General features: G+C 38.9%; 1 protein-coding gene across 1 annotated transcript in view; it reads left to right on the top strand.

Annotated features, from left to right (window-relative positions):
* The window catches only part of Lancl2 (LanC like glutathione S-transferase 2), a 60,015-nt gene that overhangs the window by 14,739 nt on the left and 26,020 nt on the right, over window positions 1-19,256 (top strand). Inside the window, exon 2 of the mRNA XM_059257892.1 lies at window positions 11,089-11,206. Coding sequence (XP_059113875.1) covers window positions 11,089-11,206 — 118 coding nt within the window. The remainder of the gene's footprint in view (window positions 1-11,088; window positions 11,207-19,256) is intronic.

The raw sequence follows: 19,256 nt of genomic DNA, 5'->3' as shown, positions 1-19,256 counted from the left end.
TGGTTGTTTTGTTCTATTCCAATTGTTTGTTTTTGTTTTATCTTATTGTATTTCATTATTATTCCTTAGATACCTGTTTGTTTTCTAACAAGAGACAGAAAGGGACTGGATCCACGTGGGAGGTAAATGGGGAGGAAGTGGGGAGAAGGGAACTAATTAGAATATATTGTCTGAAAAAATCTATTTTGAATAAAAGGAAAACAATAACCCAATTAAAAATGGGGTACAGATCTAAACAGTATTCTCAAAAAGAGGAAACACATATGGCTGAGAAACAAAGAAATGTTCAACATCCTTAGTCATCAGGGAAATACAAATCAAAACTACTTTGAGATTCCATCTTAAACTAGTCAGAATGGCCAAGATCAATAAAACAAATGTCAGCTCATGTTGGCAAAGATGTGGAGTAAGGCAAACAGTCATCCATTGCTGTTGGGAGTTCAAACTTTTACAGCCAGCATGGGAATCAGTGTGGCAGTGCCTCAAGAAGCTGGGAATAGATCTACCTCAAAGTCCAGCTATACCACATTTGGGCATATACCCAAAGGATGCTTCATCCTTCTACAGAGATACTTGATCAACCATATTCATTGCTGCTCTATTCATAATAACCAGAAAGTGGAAAGAGACTAGATGTCTGTCAGCAGATGAGTGGATAAAATAATGTGATATATTTACACAATAGAGTATTACTTAGTTAAAAAATGGAATCATGAAATTCGTAGGTAAATGGATAGAACTAGAAAAAAATTGTTCTGAGTGAAGTAACTCATACCCCAAACACAAATATGGTATATATTCACTTATATGTGGATGCTAGCTCTAAGTCTTTGATAAGCAGGCTATAATGCATATAACCACAGAAGTTATATATAGAATAGGGGACTAGTGGGGGATTGGATCACCCTGGAAAGAGGAAATAGTTATGGATAGATGGGGGTGGGATGGGTTAGAAGAATCAAACAGGGAGGGGAGGGATGAAAGGGGGAGGGAGGGATTAAGTGAGAGACAGTTAAAATTAAGGGCCATTTGAGGAGGTGTATGGAAACCTAATATAGTAGAGGCTTCCCAAAATATATGCATATATGTTAGTGATCTAAATGAAATACCACATAAAGGAAATGGAACCCCAACTGGACATCTCTTGTCACCAAAAGAAGCTTCCAGTTCCAGGAATTGGTTACATCTAATTGAGTTGTTGGCCAAAAGGGCCCCATGGCAACCCCCAAATAATCCAGGCTATTGCCAAAGTTATTTGTTGCTCTCCATGAACTGATGTCCTGTAGCTGAAGACCACACCTACACAACTTACTGAAGATGGAGAATTCGAGTTGGCGCCTGTCTAGAGCTTCACCCCTATGGACTAGTGTTCATGGTATAGAAGATAGTCTGCATGCTACCAAATGAGAAAGTACACAAACGCCAACCCAGCTACAAACTCTGATCTACAATCATGACCTGCATGCAAGTGCATCAGTGCAGTAGCAGCACAAAGCTCATGGGACTAGCCTACCAATGTCTGATTCAAGGACCACTCCATGAGATGGAACCCATACCCAAATCTGCTCTGGTGGCCAAGAACACTAGGGCATGGCCCAAGGGGAAAACTTAATACTACGATTCTGCTAAAGCTTTGATTCTCAACCTGTGGGCGAGACCCCTTTAGGGGTTGAATGACCCTTTTACAGGTGTCACATATCAAATATCCTGCATATCTGATATTTATACTAAGATTCATAACAGTAGAAAAATTACAGTTATGAAGTAGCAACAAAATAATCTTATGGCTGGGGATCACCACAACATGAGGAACTGTATTAAAGGGTCACAGCATTAGGAAGGTTCAGAACCACTGTGCTTAAGAAATCTAGTAACTAAGTGATCCCTAACAACGTTATATTATACTCATAGATCAATGTATTATTTATTGCTCAGCCATCATCAGCTTTTTCCAGCAGTAGATGGAAATAAATACAAACTCAGAGCTAGACAATGTGTAGGGAGCGAGAGACATTAGAACACTTGGTTATAAATGAGATGTCTTCATCCATTTCCTCCCCCACAGAGCTTAGGTTCCGGCCTTAAGTGTGTGCCCTGACTTCCCTTCATGATGGACTTAAAGGCTGTAAGATAAACCCTTTCCTAACCAACTTGCTTTAGGCCGTGGTGTTTATCACATCAGCATAAACCAAACTTAATACAATATGTTTTTCTATTGGGTAAAGCTTCCACTTACTAGATTACTACTACATTAACAATAGAAAAAATCGTATTAAAATAATTCCTACCAGAGGCATTACTGCTAAATTTTGTAAGAAAAAAACTTATTTTATTAAAATTATTTAGTAATCACAAACTTATTCTGTGGGACAAATATTTAGATCTATACTTGGCCCATTATATAAAAAAGTTACACTGTGATTCTGATTATCTTCATTCATGTAAATTGATGACTAAACAACTACCACTAATTATAAAAGTCAACTCAAGCCTTTGACCTCCTCGGCCTAAGATATTTCTATTAGTTCTTCTAAATCTGAGATATAACACTTTTAAACAATATTCTTATGTCTATATGAAGTAAGCACTAAAGCTATTTTAAAATTTTAAGTAAAAACTACATGAGAGGGCCTGGAGAGATATTGGGAGCATTGGCTAGAGAACCTAGGTTCAATTCCCAGCACCCTTATGGTGGCTCACAACCACCTGTAACTCTAGTCCCAAAGGACTGGTTGCTCTCCTCCAGACTCTACAGGCACCGCACAGACACGATGCGCAGACGTGCAATGAAGCAAATAATTATATAGGAGCCATCTCTATTAAAGGGAGATGAATACTATTATAAGGGTTGTTTTTAAATGAGATAATTAGAAGTTAAAATTGGTTACAGTGTTTCTCCATGGGGAGCTCCCAAGATGAGAAGAAAACTAGGTGATTTCATCAACTGAAATCAAAGATACCACAGCCAGGACTCCATTCAGCCAGGATGAAAAGAACTCTTATTAGGCCCTTCACTTGAAATTTGTGTCATCTTCTGAAGACACATTCCTGTGAAATTCAAAAAAGCTGGATGGCACTCATCTTCCACTGCATTGTATCCCGTCACTAAACTTTTCTAATTCTCACTTTGCATTTCTTAATTTTTTTATATTTATACACTTGGAATTTAAGGTAGTTCATATTTAGCTTGGTACGCTCCTAAGTAATAAAAGTAAGACTAATCTTGATTTTAGTAATTTTACAAAATGGATACTATTATGTCCTCTTATTAAACAATAGAAAAAAAATTGTATTAAAATAATTCCTATCAGAGGCATTATTGCTAAATTTTGTAAGAAAAAAATTGTCCTTTTATTATTTATTTTTGTAATTACTATTTGCTTACCCCAAAACCCTACCTTACTTGAACTTAGTTTTCATGTTAAAAAAAAAAAGATTCTAATGCTTTCACTGCCATTGTAAAAGAAATTTCTCATTATTCAGTATAATTTGGATAAGAGAAATACAGGTTTTAAGTAGACAAAAACATGTTTTATACCCCCTCCCAATTTTGGATTATAATACCTATATTAATTTTTTTTTAATTTTTACTTATTTATGTGTATGGATGTTTTGTCTGCATGTATGTCTGTGTACCATGTGTGTGCCTGGTGCCTGCAGAAGCCAAGAGAGGAGGTTGAGTCTCCCCTGGGAATGGAGTTACAGAAGGTTGTGAGCCATCATATGGGTGTTAGGAATCAAACCTTGGTTCTCAGAAAGAGCAAGCAGTGCTCTTAACTGCAGAGCCATCTCTCCATCCTTGGATATCTATATTTTTAAATCAACCTTAGACAAATACACCTTTTTTCCTTAAAGAAGAAAAGAAAAATTATTGGGTCTAACCAATTACTGGATTGCTATGTTTCTAATAATGTTAAAATATTAAGATGCAGTGAATTAAACACTGTTAATGGCATTTTAACATCCTCAGATGTTTGATAAAGTTAAATAGTTAAAACTCCATTTACACTAGTTAGAGATGCAGAAAGATTAGGTTAACTCTTCTTATCCAAATTATATAAAAGACACTGGTATCTAATAGTATCAATATCTGTGGTGTTTAGATCTTAGAAGTTGATAGTTCTTGATTGAATATTTAAATTGTTCTATAGTACATTTAGTAAGGGTTTAAATATTAATTCAATAAATTCATATTTTACTACAAAAAGATAGGAAGAAACTAAGATAAAAATAATTTTTATTTATGCAGGGCCTATAAAGTTAAGATTTCTAGAGGTCTGACCTATTTTCTACTACTGTTGGTCATGCTTAGTACACGGGGAAAGACAATTTTGTTAAAAGAAAATAATTCTAAATACTGTTTTAACCTAATTTCTCCTGTGATATAACTGTCCATTTACTTCCTGAAACTAAAATCTTGTGTAATAGCAAGGTAATAAAACAAATCAATTTAGTACCCAAAAGTAGGAATTATAATAATGTAGTATCAAATACCAATTGCTCATAAAAATGAAAGCTAGCCACTCCACGTGAAGTTATAGATATAAAATCATACTGGGCAACAGAAAAACTAATATTTAAAATAATAAGTTCTTCCAAACAAATGAAGTCCTTGATAGGGTACAGATGACTGTAGACATGGGGGAACTGAGCATGCATTCTGGTGAAGGAGTATGTAACACATACAGAGGGTTGGCTGTTGTTAGCTATGCCACTCATGCATTACCTCTACTTTCTTAGGCTATACTGTGTTTTAAATTGATATATAAAACACATACTATATCTCACATATAAATATTATGTCAGATACTGCTGTGGAACAGTCCTTTTCTATACTGTAAATATGATGTATTACTGTCATTTGCTAATAAAAAGCTGATGAAGAGATTGAGCACAAGTATGGTGATATTTTATTTGTGCTGAAATGGGATTTTATTTGTATATTAATAAATAAAATTGCCTGGGGATCAGAGCTAAAAGCAAGCCATTTAGCAGAAGTCTGGTGGTGGCACACGCCCTTAATCCGATCACATGGCAGGCAGAGTCTCAGCGTAGTCAAGGACACAGCCAAGCGGTGACCCTAACCTTTAATCCCAGTACCAACCAGAGAACCTGGAGGTCTGTATAGACAGGCAGTGATGAGGAAATCATGTGGTTGGGTTTAGAGCCAATGAGAAGGTAGAACAGAAAGGCAGTAAAAAGACAAGTCACACAGGAGAAGGTCTCTCTCTTAGGGGAAGAGACGGCAGCAACTGGTGAGCTAAAGGTAGTCTTGGGCTTCACTAGTGGTCTGATCTCTTAGGCTTTAACTCTGTATTTGGTTCTGCATTTCTTATTTACTAAGACTTTAGAATTTCATCTACACACAAGAGCCAGACTAGGGGAATTCTGAGAACAAGAAAGGTGGAGTCAGAGAGTTGCTGACAAACTCAGAAAAGCATGATGAGAATGTCATACGAGAAAAGGTACCAAGCCATGTGACTAAACATATATAAGACTTATGAGTTACCTTAAGTGTAAGAGTTAACTAGTAACAAGCCTGAGTAATCAGCTGAGCATTTATAATTCATATAAGCCTCTGTGTGGTAATTTGGGAAGCGGCTTCTGGGTGTTTGAGAACAGGTAGTCGGGACAGAAAACATCTGGTTACAAGATATAGAGGAAAAAGTAAAACCTCATATCTTGATCATTATGTCCTGTAGATTTGATGATAGGATCCAGAGATTTTTCTATTAAAGCTTTTACCAAATTTTTCTCTCTGCTACTGTCTACTTCCTTGCTCAGTCATCCCCTTTACCTGACCCTAGATGAGCCTTCCTAGAACTGTGGGACACCAAGCAGAATTTGGCCTTTACACACACAAATTGTGATGCCTAGCTAATATGGAAAGTGTGAACTGAAGTTTACAGCAGGAAAAGAAACCTTACAACATGTTTTTTTGCAGACCACTGGCTTTCATCAATCTAAAAGCTAAGAGTTTCCCCCTCTTTATTGTAATCAGTCTGCCTATGACCTCTACTCTGAGGTGTTTGATAAATACTTTGATTTATAACTGTGTTCTGTAACTAATAAAAATCCCACATTAACATTTCTGCAGTGGGACATAGTATTTGAGGGAACCTGAAGCTGTGTCCCCGGGCCATGGCCACTCATATTTGGCTCTAGTATAAATGATCTCTTACTGTTTTTGAGGTGAGAACTGTGTTTTGTGTTGACACTGGGCCTTCTTGCTGTTTCTCTGACCTCTATACACAACTTGAAAGACATGACTTTTACCCTATCTCCCCTGCTCCTGGTCAAAACAATGGTATCTGAACTCTGTTTTTGGCTCTGTAACACAGTCTCACAGCAGATTCCCTGTTCCTCTGGCTCTTACAATGTTTCCTTCTCTTATCCCATGATGTTCTATGAGCCTTAGGCACAGGAGTTGGGATGTGCATATCCATGAGGACTAGGACTTCATAACCAGTTATTCTCCACATTTTGACCAGTTACAGCTTTATGTAATGCTCTCCATCTGCTTCAAAGAAGCTTCTTTGATAACAGGTGGGAGCTATCTGTGAGTGTAAGGATAAATATTCAGAATGCAGTTAGGAATTATGCTCGTTTAGTAAAGTGGTAGTAGTCTCTCTCTGAAGATCCATGACTTCACTATTCCCAAGTAGTTTCCAGGATTTCCAGTACTAGTCATGATTTCCCACCTGTTGAACAGGCCTTAAGTTCACTTAGACAACTGTTGGTTTCCTCTAAAATTTGAGTGCCACTATTGCACCCCCTATTTCTAGCTCTATCCACTTATCTGCAAATGTCACAATGCCATTTTTATTTATAGCTGAATAGTAGTCCATCTTGTATATAGACCATTTTTATTATACATTCATTGGTTTAAGGACATTTGGGTTATTTTCATTCCCTAGCTATTTTAAGTAGAGTGGCAATGAACATGGTTAAGCAAGGATCTATAGAGTAGGATGTGGAGTCCTTGGGGCATATGCCAAGAAGTGGCCTAACTGGGTCATATGGGAGATTTATTGTTAGCTTTCTGAGATTTTTCCACCCTGATTTTCATAGTGGTTGCATCAGTTTGCACTCCCACCAGCTGTGGTTGAGGGTTCCTGTTTCCCTACATCCTCTCCAGCATTTGTTGTAGGTGGTTTTGTTGATGTTAACTGTACTGACTAGGGTAAGATGAAATCTCAAAGTTGTTTTAATTTCTATTTCCCTAGTTGCTAAGAACAATGAACATGTTAAAGATATTTCTTTGTCATTTTTATTTATTCTTTTGAGAACTCTATTCAGATCCATAGTCTGTTTTTTAATTGATTTATTTATTTTTATTCTCTGTATTTTGTAGGCAGAGTTTTCCTGTGCTGCCAGCTGCTCTGAATAACCACTCAGAGTCTTAATATTAATTATAAATGCTCGGCCAATAGCTCAGGCTTGTTACTAACTAACTCTTACATTTTAAATTAACCCATATTTCTTATCTGTGCTTTGCCACGTGGCTTAGTACCTTTTTTCAGTATGGAATGCCCATCTTGCTTCTCTCTAAGTCTGCTGATGACTCCTGACTCTGCCCTTCTTCCTTCCAGCATTCTCAGTTTGGCTCTCCTACCTAACCTTATCCTGTTCAGCTATTGGCTTTAAATTATTTATTAAACTAATCATAGTGACATATATTGACACAGTATAAAGAAATATTCTACAATATTTAGAGTTCTTTGTACATTCTGGATATTAATCCTCTGTCAGCTGTATAGCTGGCAAAGATTCTTGCCCACTCTGTGAGCTTCTTTATTGCTTGCTTGCTTGTTTCCTTAACTTTCCAGAAGCTTTTTAGTTATGTGATGTTTCTCTTGTCAGTTGTTGGCCTCAATTCCTGGGCAAATGGAGTCCTATTCAGAAAGTCCTTTCTTACACCTGTTTCATGTAAGGTAGTGCCTATAGTGTTCATTTGTTTGTGTGTTTTTCCCCCTAGGAGTTTAAGTATTTCAGGTTTCACAGTGAAGTCATTGATCCATTTGGAGTTAGGCTTGTGCATGGTGATAGATAGGGTCTAATTTCATTCTTCTACATGTGGACATCCAGTGTTCCCAGAACCATTTTTGGAAGATGCTATCTTTTCTCCAGTGTATGTTTGTCAAATATCAGGTGGCTGTAGTTATGTGTATACATACACTATTTTGTTTATTGGTCTGTATGTCTGTTTTTATGCAATAAGATGATATTTTTATTACTGTGGCTCTATAATATAACTTGATATCTGGAGTGGTAATCCCTCCAGCATTGCTTATTGCTCAAGATTGTTTTAAGTAAGTCTTACATTTTTCTTGCATTCTCATCAGCATCTGCTATCATTTGTTTATTGATTTTGGCCATCAGACTGGTGTAACATAAAATGTGGTTTTGATTTGCATTTCCCTGGTGGTTAAAGATGTTGAATATTTAAGTGTTTTTAGGTCATTTGTGTTTCATCTTTGAGAAATCTCTGGTTAATTATGTATCTCATTTTTTAATTCAGTTGTTTTCTTAATGTTCAATTTTTCTTTATATGTTTTAGATACCAACCTATTAGATGAATAATTGATAAAGATATTTTCCCATTCTGTAAGCTGCTGCATTGTCCAAATGCTGTGCAGAAGCTTTTCAACCTCATGAAGTATCATTCATTGTTATTCTTAGTGCCTGTGATATTGTGTCCTGTTCAGAAATCCCTTTCCTGTGCCAATGAGTTCAAGACTATTTGCCACTTTCTTCTCTTCTATCAGGTTCAGTATATCTGACCTTAGGTTGAGATCTATGATCTATCTGAAGTTGAGTTTTGTGCATGGTGATAAGCATTGGTCTATTTGCATATTTCTATATGCAGCCATCCTGTTTGGCAAGCAACATTTGTTGAAGATGCTGTCTTTTTTTTCACTATGTACTTCTTTATCAAACCTCAGATGTCCATAAGATTCATATCTGGGTCTTGATTGTCCATAGGATTCATATCTGGGTCTTCAATTTGATTCCAGTAATCAACATGTCTGTTTTTATGCCAATACCGTGCTGTTTTGATTACTATATCTCCATAGTACAGTTTGAGGTCAGGGATAGCAATACTGAACAGTAGTTCTTTTATTATTCAGGATTGTTTAGCCATCCTCAATTTTGTATTTCCATATGAAGTTAAAAATTGTTTTCTAAGTTTCTATGAAAAATTATCTTAGAATTCTGAATTTGTAGATTGCTTTTGGTAGGATGGCCATTTTTACTCTATTAATTCTACCTGTCTGTGAGCACAGGGGATCTTCCCATCCTCTGGTGTCTTGTTTGCAGCTGTTTTTATGCACTGGGACTTTTACTCAGGAATTTGTTATTTGGTTGTTATTTGTTAGGTATCATTTCTTCTTTTAGGTGGGTATGTTTGTAATGAAGACTAGTTAAGTTGTCATTTTCCATATTCAAACCATATTCAAGGTACCATGACGTATCACTAGACCTTCCCCTAGGGTAACTTACTGACTCCAGCAGTAGGACCCCTGATTGCTTGGTTTTACCTGACATTCTGCATATTCTTTTTCTACTTCCTAGAAGTCTTGACTCACTGCCAGGAGTTCCTCTGTGTTGGATGGTCTCGTACTTATTATATTCTCTATTTCTAAGGACTATTCTGGATGAGTGTCCATGTCGTGTTCCATTTCTGGCCCTTACTCCTGATTTGGTTTTGGCTCTGCTCTGTCTTTGGTTCAGACTTTTTCTGGGTGGTGCTTCTATTTGGAACTTATTCTGCATGTGGGTTCCTCTTACCTTTTTGAATGAGTTCCTGGCACTTCTGTGTTCAGTGTGTGTTTGTGCTTTGTGTTCTTTGTGGACTTAGCTTCTTTTGGCTTGGTTAGGTACTATGTGAAATTAAGTTGTAGAGAAATTGTTGAGTGTTTACTTGTAGGTAAGTAGCTGTAGTTACAGCTAAATGATCTTGCTTAGTTAGTTGTAGAATAGTCTCGAACCTCAACGGAATCTTTGTTGATGGGGCACAGATCAGTGTGAGCCAGGGGACCAGGTTTCTTTTCATGGGGGTGTTTCAAGGCTCTATGGATTGGTGAGACTCCAGGTACAGGCAAGCATTTCTGGCCTCAAAGGCTTGGTCTGATGGGATGTGGGGGTGGTGGAAATTACTAGGTGAGTGGGTACATTATCTGGTCTCACTGGGATGTCCCAAGTGCATGTGTGAGCTGGTGGGCATACAGTCTCTGACCTCACCGAGGTTGTCCAATGGCACATGGGTTGAAAGGACCTTGAGAGTTTGTGGGTGTGCAGTCCCTGACCAAAAGGGGATAGTCGGACAGTGGATGGGACAGGAGGAGCCTTTTATTTGTTTGTCGTTTTTAATTTGAGGCAGGGCCTGGCAGAGCCCAGGGTAGCCTTGAACTTACTATATAGCTAAAACCGGCACTGAGCTCTTTGTCTTCACCTACCACGTCAGGCTTTGTTTGCTATTTTTCTTTAAGAATCATGGCAAGAACATGTTCTGGGAGAGTGAAAGTTTGAGATGGCTTGTCACATTGAGTCCTCGGTCACGGAGCAAGAAGAACGCTGGCATTCAGCTGACTTTCTCCTTTTCCCTTTCGAACCTAGTTACGGAACCTAGTTCCTGGGTTGGTGCCACCCACACTTAGGGTAGGTTTCCTCTCCGTTAAACCTGTTTAGAGTTGTCCTCACAGACACACTCATTGGCATGTCTCCTAGGTGACTCTAAATCAAGTCAAGTTGGCGATCTGAACTACTATCACCCAGTTTTTCTTATGTTCTTTATATGATCAAAAATGTTTGTGTAGTCAGATCTTTTGTTCCTTTGCTTTTCTGTTCTTCTCTGTCCTTGATTTCTATAAATTATTCTTTATGATACTATTTGTGAATGGTAATCCGTATCGTATATGGCATTGTTTCATTAAAACATTAACTCCAAAAAGCCAGAATAGACTCTGGGTACCTGAGATGTGCCAAATAAGGCCATTTTTTCTGTTGTGTCCAGAGCAGCTTTCCACTGCTTCCATGAAGTTCTCTTCTTGTACAATTTAATTTATTTCTTCCTTTAATTTTTAGATTGTTCCTAACTTCACAAAGCGTATCCAGACCAAAATCAAAGATCTTCTTCAGCAAATGGAAGAAGGACTGAAGACAGCTGATCCTCACGATTGCTCTGCGTATACTGGCTGGACAGGTGGAGTACATTATGTTCCATTCCTGAACTAGTGTATATAAGCTGAGACTTTGACATTTTCTCCTACTTTAAAATGGTGACATTTATACTCTTGAGTCATTAGACAGTTTTATTATGAGCTGTCTTGTAATTTTGTTTCTGAAGAAATACTGTCTGAAGGTTTGATCTTTAATATGTAGTATATTTTATAGCATTATTTAACCTCATACACAGCTATGCAAATGTGTGACAAGAAAAGGTCTACCTTATGATTTGTTTTGTTGGGTCTGTCGTTATATTTTTCTTTCTGACAAGTTGTGATGAAATGGTGTATCTGGTGTGCTTCATAAATAATTACCTTGTTGGTTATACTTAATTTGATTCAAATAATTTTAATTAAATTATTTATATACATAAATATTTTATTTTAATGATAGATCTGTTTATTATATCATTTAAACAAAAAGTCATATAATTCAGAACAAAAAAAGTGTGATCTCAAAATTAACTTGCCTTAACTAATTTTACATTTTTGCTGTTGTTCTAACACTGGGATCTTTTCTTCCTGGTTCCCATGATCTATAATGAAGGAACTCAGATGAGATATACAGAGCATAGTTTAGGAAATAGCAAGTATTTATTACAGATTAAAGTGGAGCGTGTTGTCAAGGGGATGAAAGTGGATAGTGGCCACAGGAATCACTTTGTAGTATAACCTATTGTTAAAGGGTCCGAGTGAACAATGGACAAAGTGGTCAGTGTGCAACCTGTGTTTTAGGCCAAATTTACACTATTTCTAGAACAGATAGCTTTTTCTGAGGGCCTTTTCACCTTCAGGGTATTGGCAGTCTGTTTGGAGAAAAGAGACTAGTGGAGAAAGGGACATGGGGCTATTTTTGTCCTTTATGAGGATGTCCAATAGCTAGTAATCCTCCTAGGTTTAGGGCTCCTGGAAGAAGGTTTAGATAATTATCTGTTAATGGTATGACTCAAGTCTCATTCTTTTGACTAATAATTAGTTTTAGACCTTGATTGTACAAGTTCTAAATTAGGGAGTGGGCAGCTCCAAGTGCCCCAGGCCTACAATATCTAATGGGCTACTTCACACTACCAGGTAGTCAGAACATTTTCATAGCTATGTATATGAGGTATGTAAAAGAACAGACCTTGTTCTCTGGAATTACAGGAAAGGCTGACAATCATGCTAGTAATTCACGTACAAATTTAGAGACTTTCCTTATTAGCTTTAACATAATATTTTTACTTATTCTTTGAGAATTTTATACATGCATACAACATATTTTGATCATATATACCCCCTACTTCCTCTCTCCAACTCCCCAGGACCCCAAACCCATCTTCCTCCCAACTCCATGTATTCTTTTATATTATTAATAATAATGATAATACCCCCTGAGTCAAATTCATGTTGAGTATCTGTGCATGGGTTCAGGGTCAACCATTAGGGCAAGGACAGTCTACCAGCAGCCACCACATCTGCAAAGTGACCCAGGGCAGTCCTTCCCCATCTATCAACCAATCAACCAGCTGGAGTTTGGGCTGGTTTCATCATGTAGAGGTGTTGTGCAGGCGACCAAAGCTGCCGTGAGTTGCTGTATGAAATAGCCACGTCATCTCCAGAAGACAGCATTTCATAACTCCTCCCCATCCTCTAGCTCTCTAGCTCTTACATTCTTTCAGCATCATCTTCTGTGATGTTTCCTCAGACGTGGAAGGGAGGAGTTTGCTATAGATAACCTATCTCAACCTGAATGCTGACAGTTACTTATTCTCGGCACTTTGATCAGTTACGAGTCTCTGCATTTTTCACTGCAGATAAATAAACAAAAAGCTTCTCAATCCAGGTTAACATCAGCACAGATCTATTTACACAAACATAAATCTTTATAAGGCACTTTGAAAATATGACCATCTAGTGAAATCAAAATAGTACATTATTCCTAGGGCCTATAGCCTTCCCATTCATGATCTTTTGACTGAGTTTTTAGTGGGGTATTGCTAATGTTTTCTTCTAGCAGTTCCAATGTTTCAGGTTTCACATTAAGGTCTTTGATCCATTTAAAGTTAGATTTTGTTCAAGGTGATAGATACAGGTCTAATGTCATTCTGTTGCATGTGGATGTCCAGTTGTTCTGCACCACTTCTCTTCGGCTTATGTTTTTGGCATCTTTGTCAACTATAAATGGCTGAAGTTACATGTACTCATGTTTGGGTCTTCGGTTTTATTTCATTGGTCTACATGTCTGTTTTTGGACCAGTATCATAATGTTTTGTAATCCCTTCAGAATTATTCTTTTTGTTCAGGATTGTTTTGGCTATCCTTAGTCTTCTGTGGTTCTAGTTGAATTTTAGAATAGATTTTTTTCTATTTCTGTGTTGAGTGAGATAGGGATTATATTGAGTCTGTAAACAGCTTTTTAGAAAAATGGTCATTTTTACAATATTAATTCTATAAATCCATGAACATGCCTCTTTCTTCAGCAGTTTGAAGTTGTTTTTTTTTACTTTATTTTTATTTATTCTTTGTGTCTTTCACATCATGTGTCTCAATCAGATTAATTTCCCCCGATCCTTAGTATCCACCATCTTCCCTTGCAACCCTCCCCCACAAATAAAATAAAATTTAAAAGAAAAAAATGGAAAAAAGGAAAAATCTCATCATGGAAGCTGTAGTGTAGCACAGTCATGCAGTAAACTCTTTTGTCCCTATATCTTGCAAGTGTTCAGTGCAAAGAGTCATTGGTCTGCTTTGAGACCTCTAGTTTCTGCTACACTATCAATGCTGGGCCTTCACTGGGACTCTTCTTGCATATCCTGTTGTTGTCCTGTGCCATGGAGATCCTGCAGCTTTGGGTCTCCAGAACTGGCCCCTTCACATGCTCCTGCAGATCATAAATGGGGTGGATGTTGAGGTGGGCCAATTCATAATCCTGGTTCTGGGCCTGGATAGTTACAGGGTTGGTCAGTCTGCCAGCTCTCCCCTGTCTTTACCACCAGGGTGAGCTCTCTAGCATTGCCCTGGCTAGGTCACCCTTGTAGCAATGAACAAGGGACAGGGCCAGTTCTCCTGCTTTCACACCCTCAGGGTCGGTTCTCCCACACCTAGACAATCAGTGCCAGCTCTACTTTGTTGCCCAGGCAAGGTGCAGGGGCCATTCTCCCAAGTGCTGCATCTGGTGCAGGGGCAAGGACAGCTTTTCTGTTCTTGTGACACAGGTGGTGAGGGGGACATCTCTTCCCACCCACACCATCATATGGCAGATGAGGGGCAGGGCCAGATCTATGTTCACGGTCTCAGGGGTGGTTCACCTGCACCCCTGTCAATAGGTTCAGCTCTGCTGTGCTGCCCAGGTGAGGTGTAGGGCCCACTTTCCTGAGTGCTGCAGCTGGTAAGGGGGAGGGTCAGCTCCCTTGCCCATCACAGGGGGCAGGGGCAAGGTGGGGAGGGCATCTTTTCCTGGCTCTCTCCACTACATGGCTGATGAGGGGGTGTGGCCAGCTATCCCACTCTCACACCTTTAAGGCCAGCTCACCCCTGCCTCTGCCAACAGGGTCAATTCTACTGTGCTGCCCTGGTGAGGAGCAGGGCCTGCTTTCCTGAGTGCTGCAGCTGGTAAGAGGGAGGGTTGGCTCCCTCATCTGTTGCAGGCAGAGAAGGGAGAAGGGTAAGGGGTACATCTCTTTCTTGCCTATACTGCCACATAACAGACACATAGTGGGTACAGTTCTCCCATGCTCACAGCTTTGGGGCTGGCTCACCCACACCTCCAACAAGTGAGGTGCAGGGCCTGCTCTCCCAAGTGCTGCAGCTGGTGAGGGGCAGGACCAGTTCTCCCTAGTATTATAGCCAGTGAAGGATGGGGCCAACTTTGTACAGTCCTATATTTTCAGCCTTTGGTGTTATCAGGAGCCACCAACATCAACAGAAAATGTGGCTGCATCAGGGCCATGAACCCAGACATGGGCCCCTGCAGCAGCCCAGGCCCAGACCTCACTATGGTCCTGGGCAGCAATCAAGCCACCCATGTCAGCCCCCTCCTCACCACTTTTACCTCTTCTGATATGCCTCTGTCCACAGGACAGGAGCCATTTTGCCTCTTTCTCCCATACCACACCATACGTTTGCTTACCATAATAGTGCCATTCTGCCTGGCACAGCAAGGTGCAGGGTGGACTCGTGTTTTCTCCTCAGAGCCCATGGCAGACCGCCCCAGGCCTGCGTGTGGGTTTCCTTGTCCCACTCAGTCTGTCATGACACCGGATAGGACCATGCTTTCTCCTCACAAAGAGATCATAATAGTGCCCAACTGCCTGGTACTTCTGGGCTCCTGGTTAGTGGGCAGGTATTGTTGGAATCCTCTCAAGGGCTTGAGCTAGAAAGCGTGGGCTACATTTGGTTGAGTTCCACCAGCCCTAGCTGCATGGTGTGGGATGGAGCTATTGCTGGAGCTCTCTTACCTGAAGTTTTCATTGTGGAGGTTTCACTTCTTTGGTAGGTTCATTCCTAGATATTTTATTTTCTTTGAGGCTATTGTGAATGGTAGTGTGTCCATGATCTCTTTCTTTGTGTGTTGTTGATGTATAGAAAGGCTACTGATTTGTTCAAATTGCTTCTGTATTCTGCCACATTGCTTAATTTTTTTGTCATTTCTAGAAATTTTCTGGTAGAATTTGTGGGATTTTTAATGTATAGTCCTTATCTTCTGGAAACAGGGATAGTTTGACTTCTTTCTCTATAATTGTCCATTTAATTTCCATTTTTAATGAAATTGGTTGCACTAGAGTTTGGTGCATATATGTTGAGGATAAATAATTTCTTGGTTAATTGTTTCCTTAATTATAATGAAGTGTCTTTCTTTAACTTTTCTGATTAATTTGAAATTGAAGTCTATTTTGTCAGACATCAGGATAGCAATGCATGCTTATTTTCTAGACATGTTTGATTGGAGTACATTTAGCCACCCTTTTCCTCTTAAAATTGTTTCTATCTTTAAAGCTAAGGTATGTTTCTTGTAGATAATAGATACATTGATTCTGTTTCTTGGTCCATTCAGGCAGGCTATGTCTTTTGATTGGAGAATTGAGTCTATTCATATTTAAAGTCAGTATTGAAATATTTGTGTTAGTTTCCATCATTGTGTTGCTGACTTTTGGTGTTATGTTTTCGGTGGTACTTTGGTTTTAGGAATTATGGCATCCTATATCTGTCTATGGTCTTTCTCCTTTGCTCATCCCTTTCTTCAGCCTGAATTCAATACTTCTTGTAATTCCTTTAGGTTTGGTTTGTTGGACATACATTTGTTTAGGCTGTTTATATCATGGAAAGTTTTTCATTCTTTCACCTATGACAGGTAGTTTTGCTGGGTATTACTCTAGGTTATCTGTCATAGTCTTTTATGACTTGGGATCTGTTGCTTCAGGCTCCTCTGACTTTCATAGTTTCCACTGAGAAATCAGCTGTTATTTTGATGGGTTTTTCCTTTATATGTCTGTGGTGATATATTGTGTATCAAATAAAGCTTGCCTGAGGATCAGAGGACAAAGCCAGCCACTAGATTAAACATAGAAGGCAGGAAATGGTGGCACATACCTTTAATCCTAGCACTCAGGAGGCAAAGATCTCTGTGAGTTCAAGGCCTATAGATTCAGTCTAGGAGAGAAATAGAGCCAGGCAGTGGTGGCACATACCTTTAATCCCAGTACTTGGGAGTCACAGGCCTTTAATCCCAGCACTTGAGATTTCATGCCTTTGCTACCAGTATTTGCACTAGGAAAGAAGTGAAATAGCTGGGCAGAGAAAGGCATGTAAGGTGTGAGGAGACAGGAACTAGAAGCCCTTTCTGCTGAGGACTCAGAAGGATTCAGTCAGAGGATTCGTGAAGATAGGATCTCGCCCTCCATTCAGCCTGAGGATTTGGTAGTGGTGAGAAGTTTCTCTAGTGGCTTGTTCCTTTGTCTCTCTGATCTTTCAGCATTTACCCCAATATCTGGCTCAGGGTTTTTATTATAAGACCATTTAGGATTCGTGTTACATATGTCATTTGTATTTTTTCTCTTGAAGCTCTTAATATTTCTTTCTTTGTTCTATATTATTAGGGTTTTAACTATGATATGCTTTGGGGTGTTTTTTTTTTCTGGTTTTGTCTATTTGGTGTCCTATGTGCTTCTTGCATGGGTATATCTTTTCTTAGATTGGGTGAAATTTTCTTCTGTGATCTTACTGAAAATCTTGCCTATACTATTGATTTGGGGTTCTTCTCCCTCATTTATTCTTGTCATTTGAAGGTTTGCTCTGCTCCTTTCCTATGTGTTTTTTAATTTTTTATATCCTTTGCTTTTTGAACTAGATCTTCTGCCTTATCTCTGAGTCCTGACAGTCTGTCTGCCTTCTGCTTGATTCATTCTACTTGTAAGGCTTTCCTTTGAATTTTCTAGTTGAGTTATGGGTTGTCCCATTTCATCTTCATTTTGGCTTGAGTCTTTTTCAGTGTTTCTATTTATTCACTGGATTCTGTTTTAAAGTCCTGGATTGTTTTTGTAATTTCCATCAGCCTTATATTTGTGTTTTCTTGGGCATCGCTCAGACATTTATTTTCCTTATGTACCTTCTCTTTAATTTCATTAGCTGTTTCATTGTGTCTTCTAATACTTAAGGCAAACTCTTAACTTTAACCCCTTGTAAAAGCAAAAATCAGATCACATACATCCAACATACAATGACATAGAATATGTGTTACTATTCCAAAAGGGAGAAAGGGGACACAGTGAAGAAACACTGGATCAAAGAAATACTGAAACCAAGCAGGGCAAATTCCAAATTCTACATCTCTATGTCTGATATCTAGAGGCTCTTAGGACTCTTCAGATCTCCCACTCCTTCCAGCTTTACTGAATACAACACACTTCTCTCTCTGGAGCTGTATCCACTTTCTATATTCAGTTCTCCTTGGCAGGTATCCCATGGCTCTGGCACCTGCAACAACTTGGGGTCTCCAATGCACGTTCACAGCTTCATGCCTCTCTGGGCCTCCATGCCGGGACTCCTCTGCCACACACCTGACCTTAACTGTGGAGGAAGATTCCAAACCCCTTTATACTTGTATCCTTAAATCCAGAATCATTTAGCCAAGCTGCCAAATTCTGCTGCTTTCTGGGGCTAGAACATTGCCTCCTTTTTAAATGACCTTTCCCATAAGCTTTAACGTGTTAATATTTTTTAGGCTGGGGAAATCCCTTGGCCTTTTCATTTCATAGAAAACAGGATAGCCTGGGTGGGATTTCACCCCGAGGGCACAACTTCATTTAGCTTCAGGCATTTCTTTAAACTTAACTCCTTGAGCACAGAATTTAGTCCCAGTATTACATTACCTAGTACTCTTTTTCTCCTCAAAGTAGACATTTTATTGTTTCTATTTGCCTGCTTGCTCTTTTTCATTACAGATCTGCATAAAAATGGTTACTAATAAGCATACAACAGTCAATACTAAGTTGTTTTGAAATCTCCTTTGCCATTGCTATTACTCCAAACTCTTCAATTTGAACTCTGGAAAATTTTTAGAACAAGGCCAAAAAGCAGCCAAATTTTTGCCAAAATATTCCAAGCATGTTCTGTAGTCCAGTTGCTATTATTCCCATCTGAAACCTCTTGAGCTGGGCCCCCATAGCCCAAAATGCTGTCAGCACTACTGCCTTCTAAACTCCTACTAGGGTGGCCTGTTAAGACCTACTTACAGTGTTCAACTGTTTTCCTAATCCAAAGTCCCAAAGTCTTCCACATTCCTCTAAATCAGAGGTTCTCAACCTTCCCACTGATGCACCCCATTAATACCGTTTCTCATGTTGTGGTGATCCCCAATCATGAAATTATTCTCATTGCTACTTCATAACTGTAATTTCACTATTATAAATCACAACGTAAATAAATATCTAATATGCAGGATATCTGATATGTGACCCCTGTGAAAGGGTCGTTTGTACCCCCAAAGGGTTCACCACTCATAGATTGAGAACTACTGCTCTAAACAATAGCGTGGTCAGTATTGTCACAGCA

The sequence above is a fragment of the Peromyscus eremicus genome, chromosome 3 (assembly GCF_949786415.1).
Source record: "Peromyscus eremicus chromosome 3, PerEre_H2_v1, whole genome shotgun sequence".
NCBI classification, from domain to species: Eukaryota; Metazoa; Chordata; class Mammalia; order Rodentia; family Cricetidae; genus Peromyscus; species Peromyscus eremicus.
The sequence above is the reverse complement of the archived record's forward strand: the minus strand, read 5'-3'. Positions and strand labels throughout refer to the sequence as shown.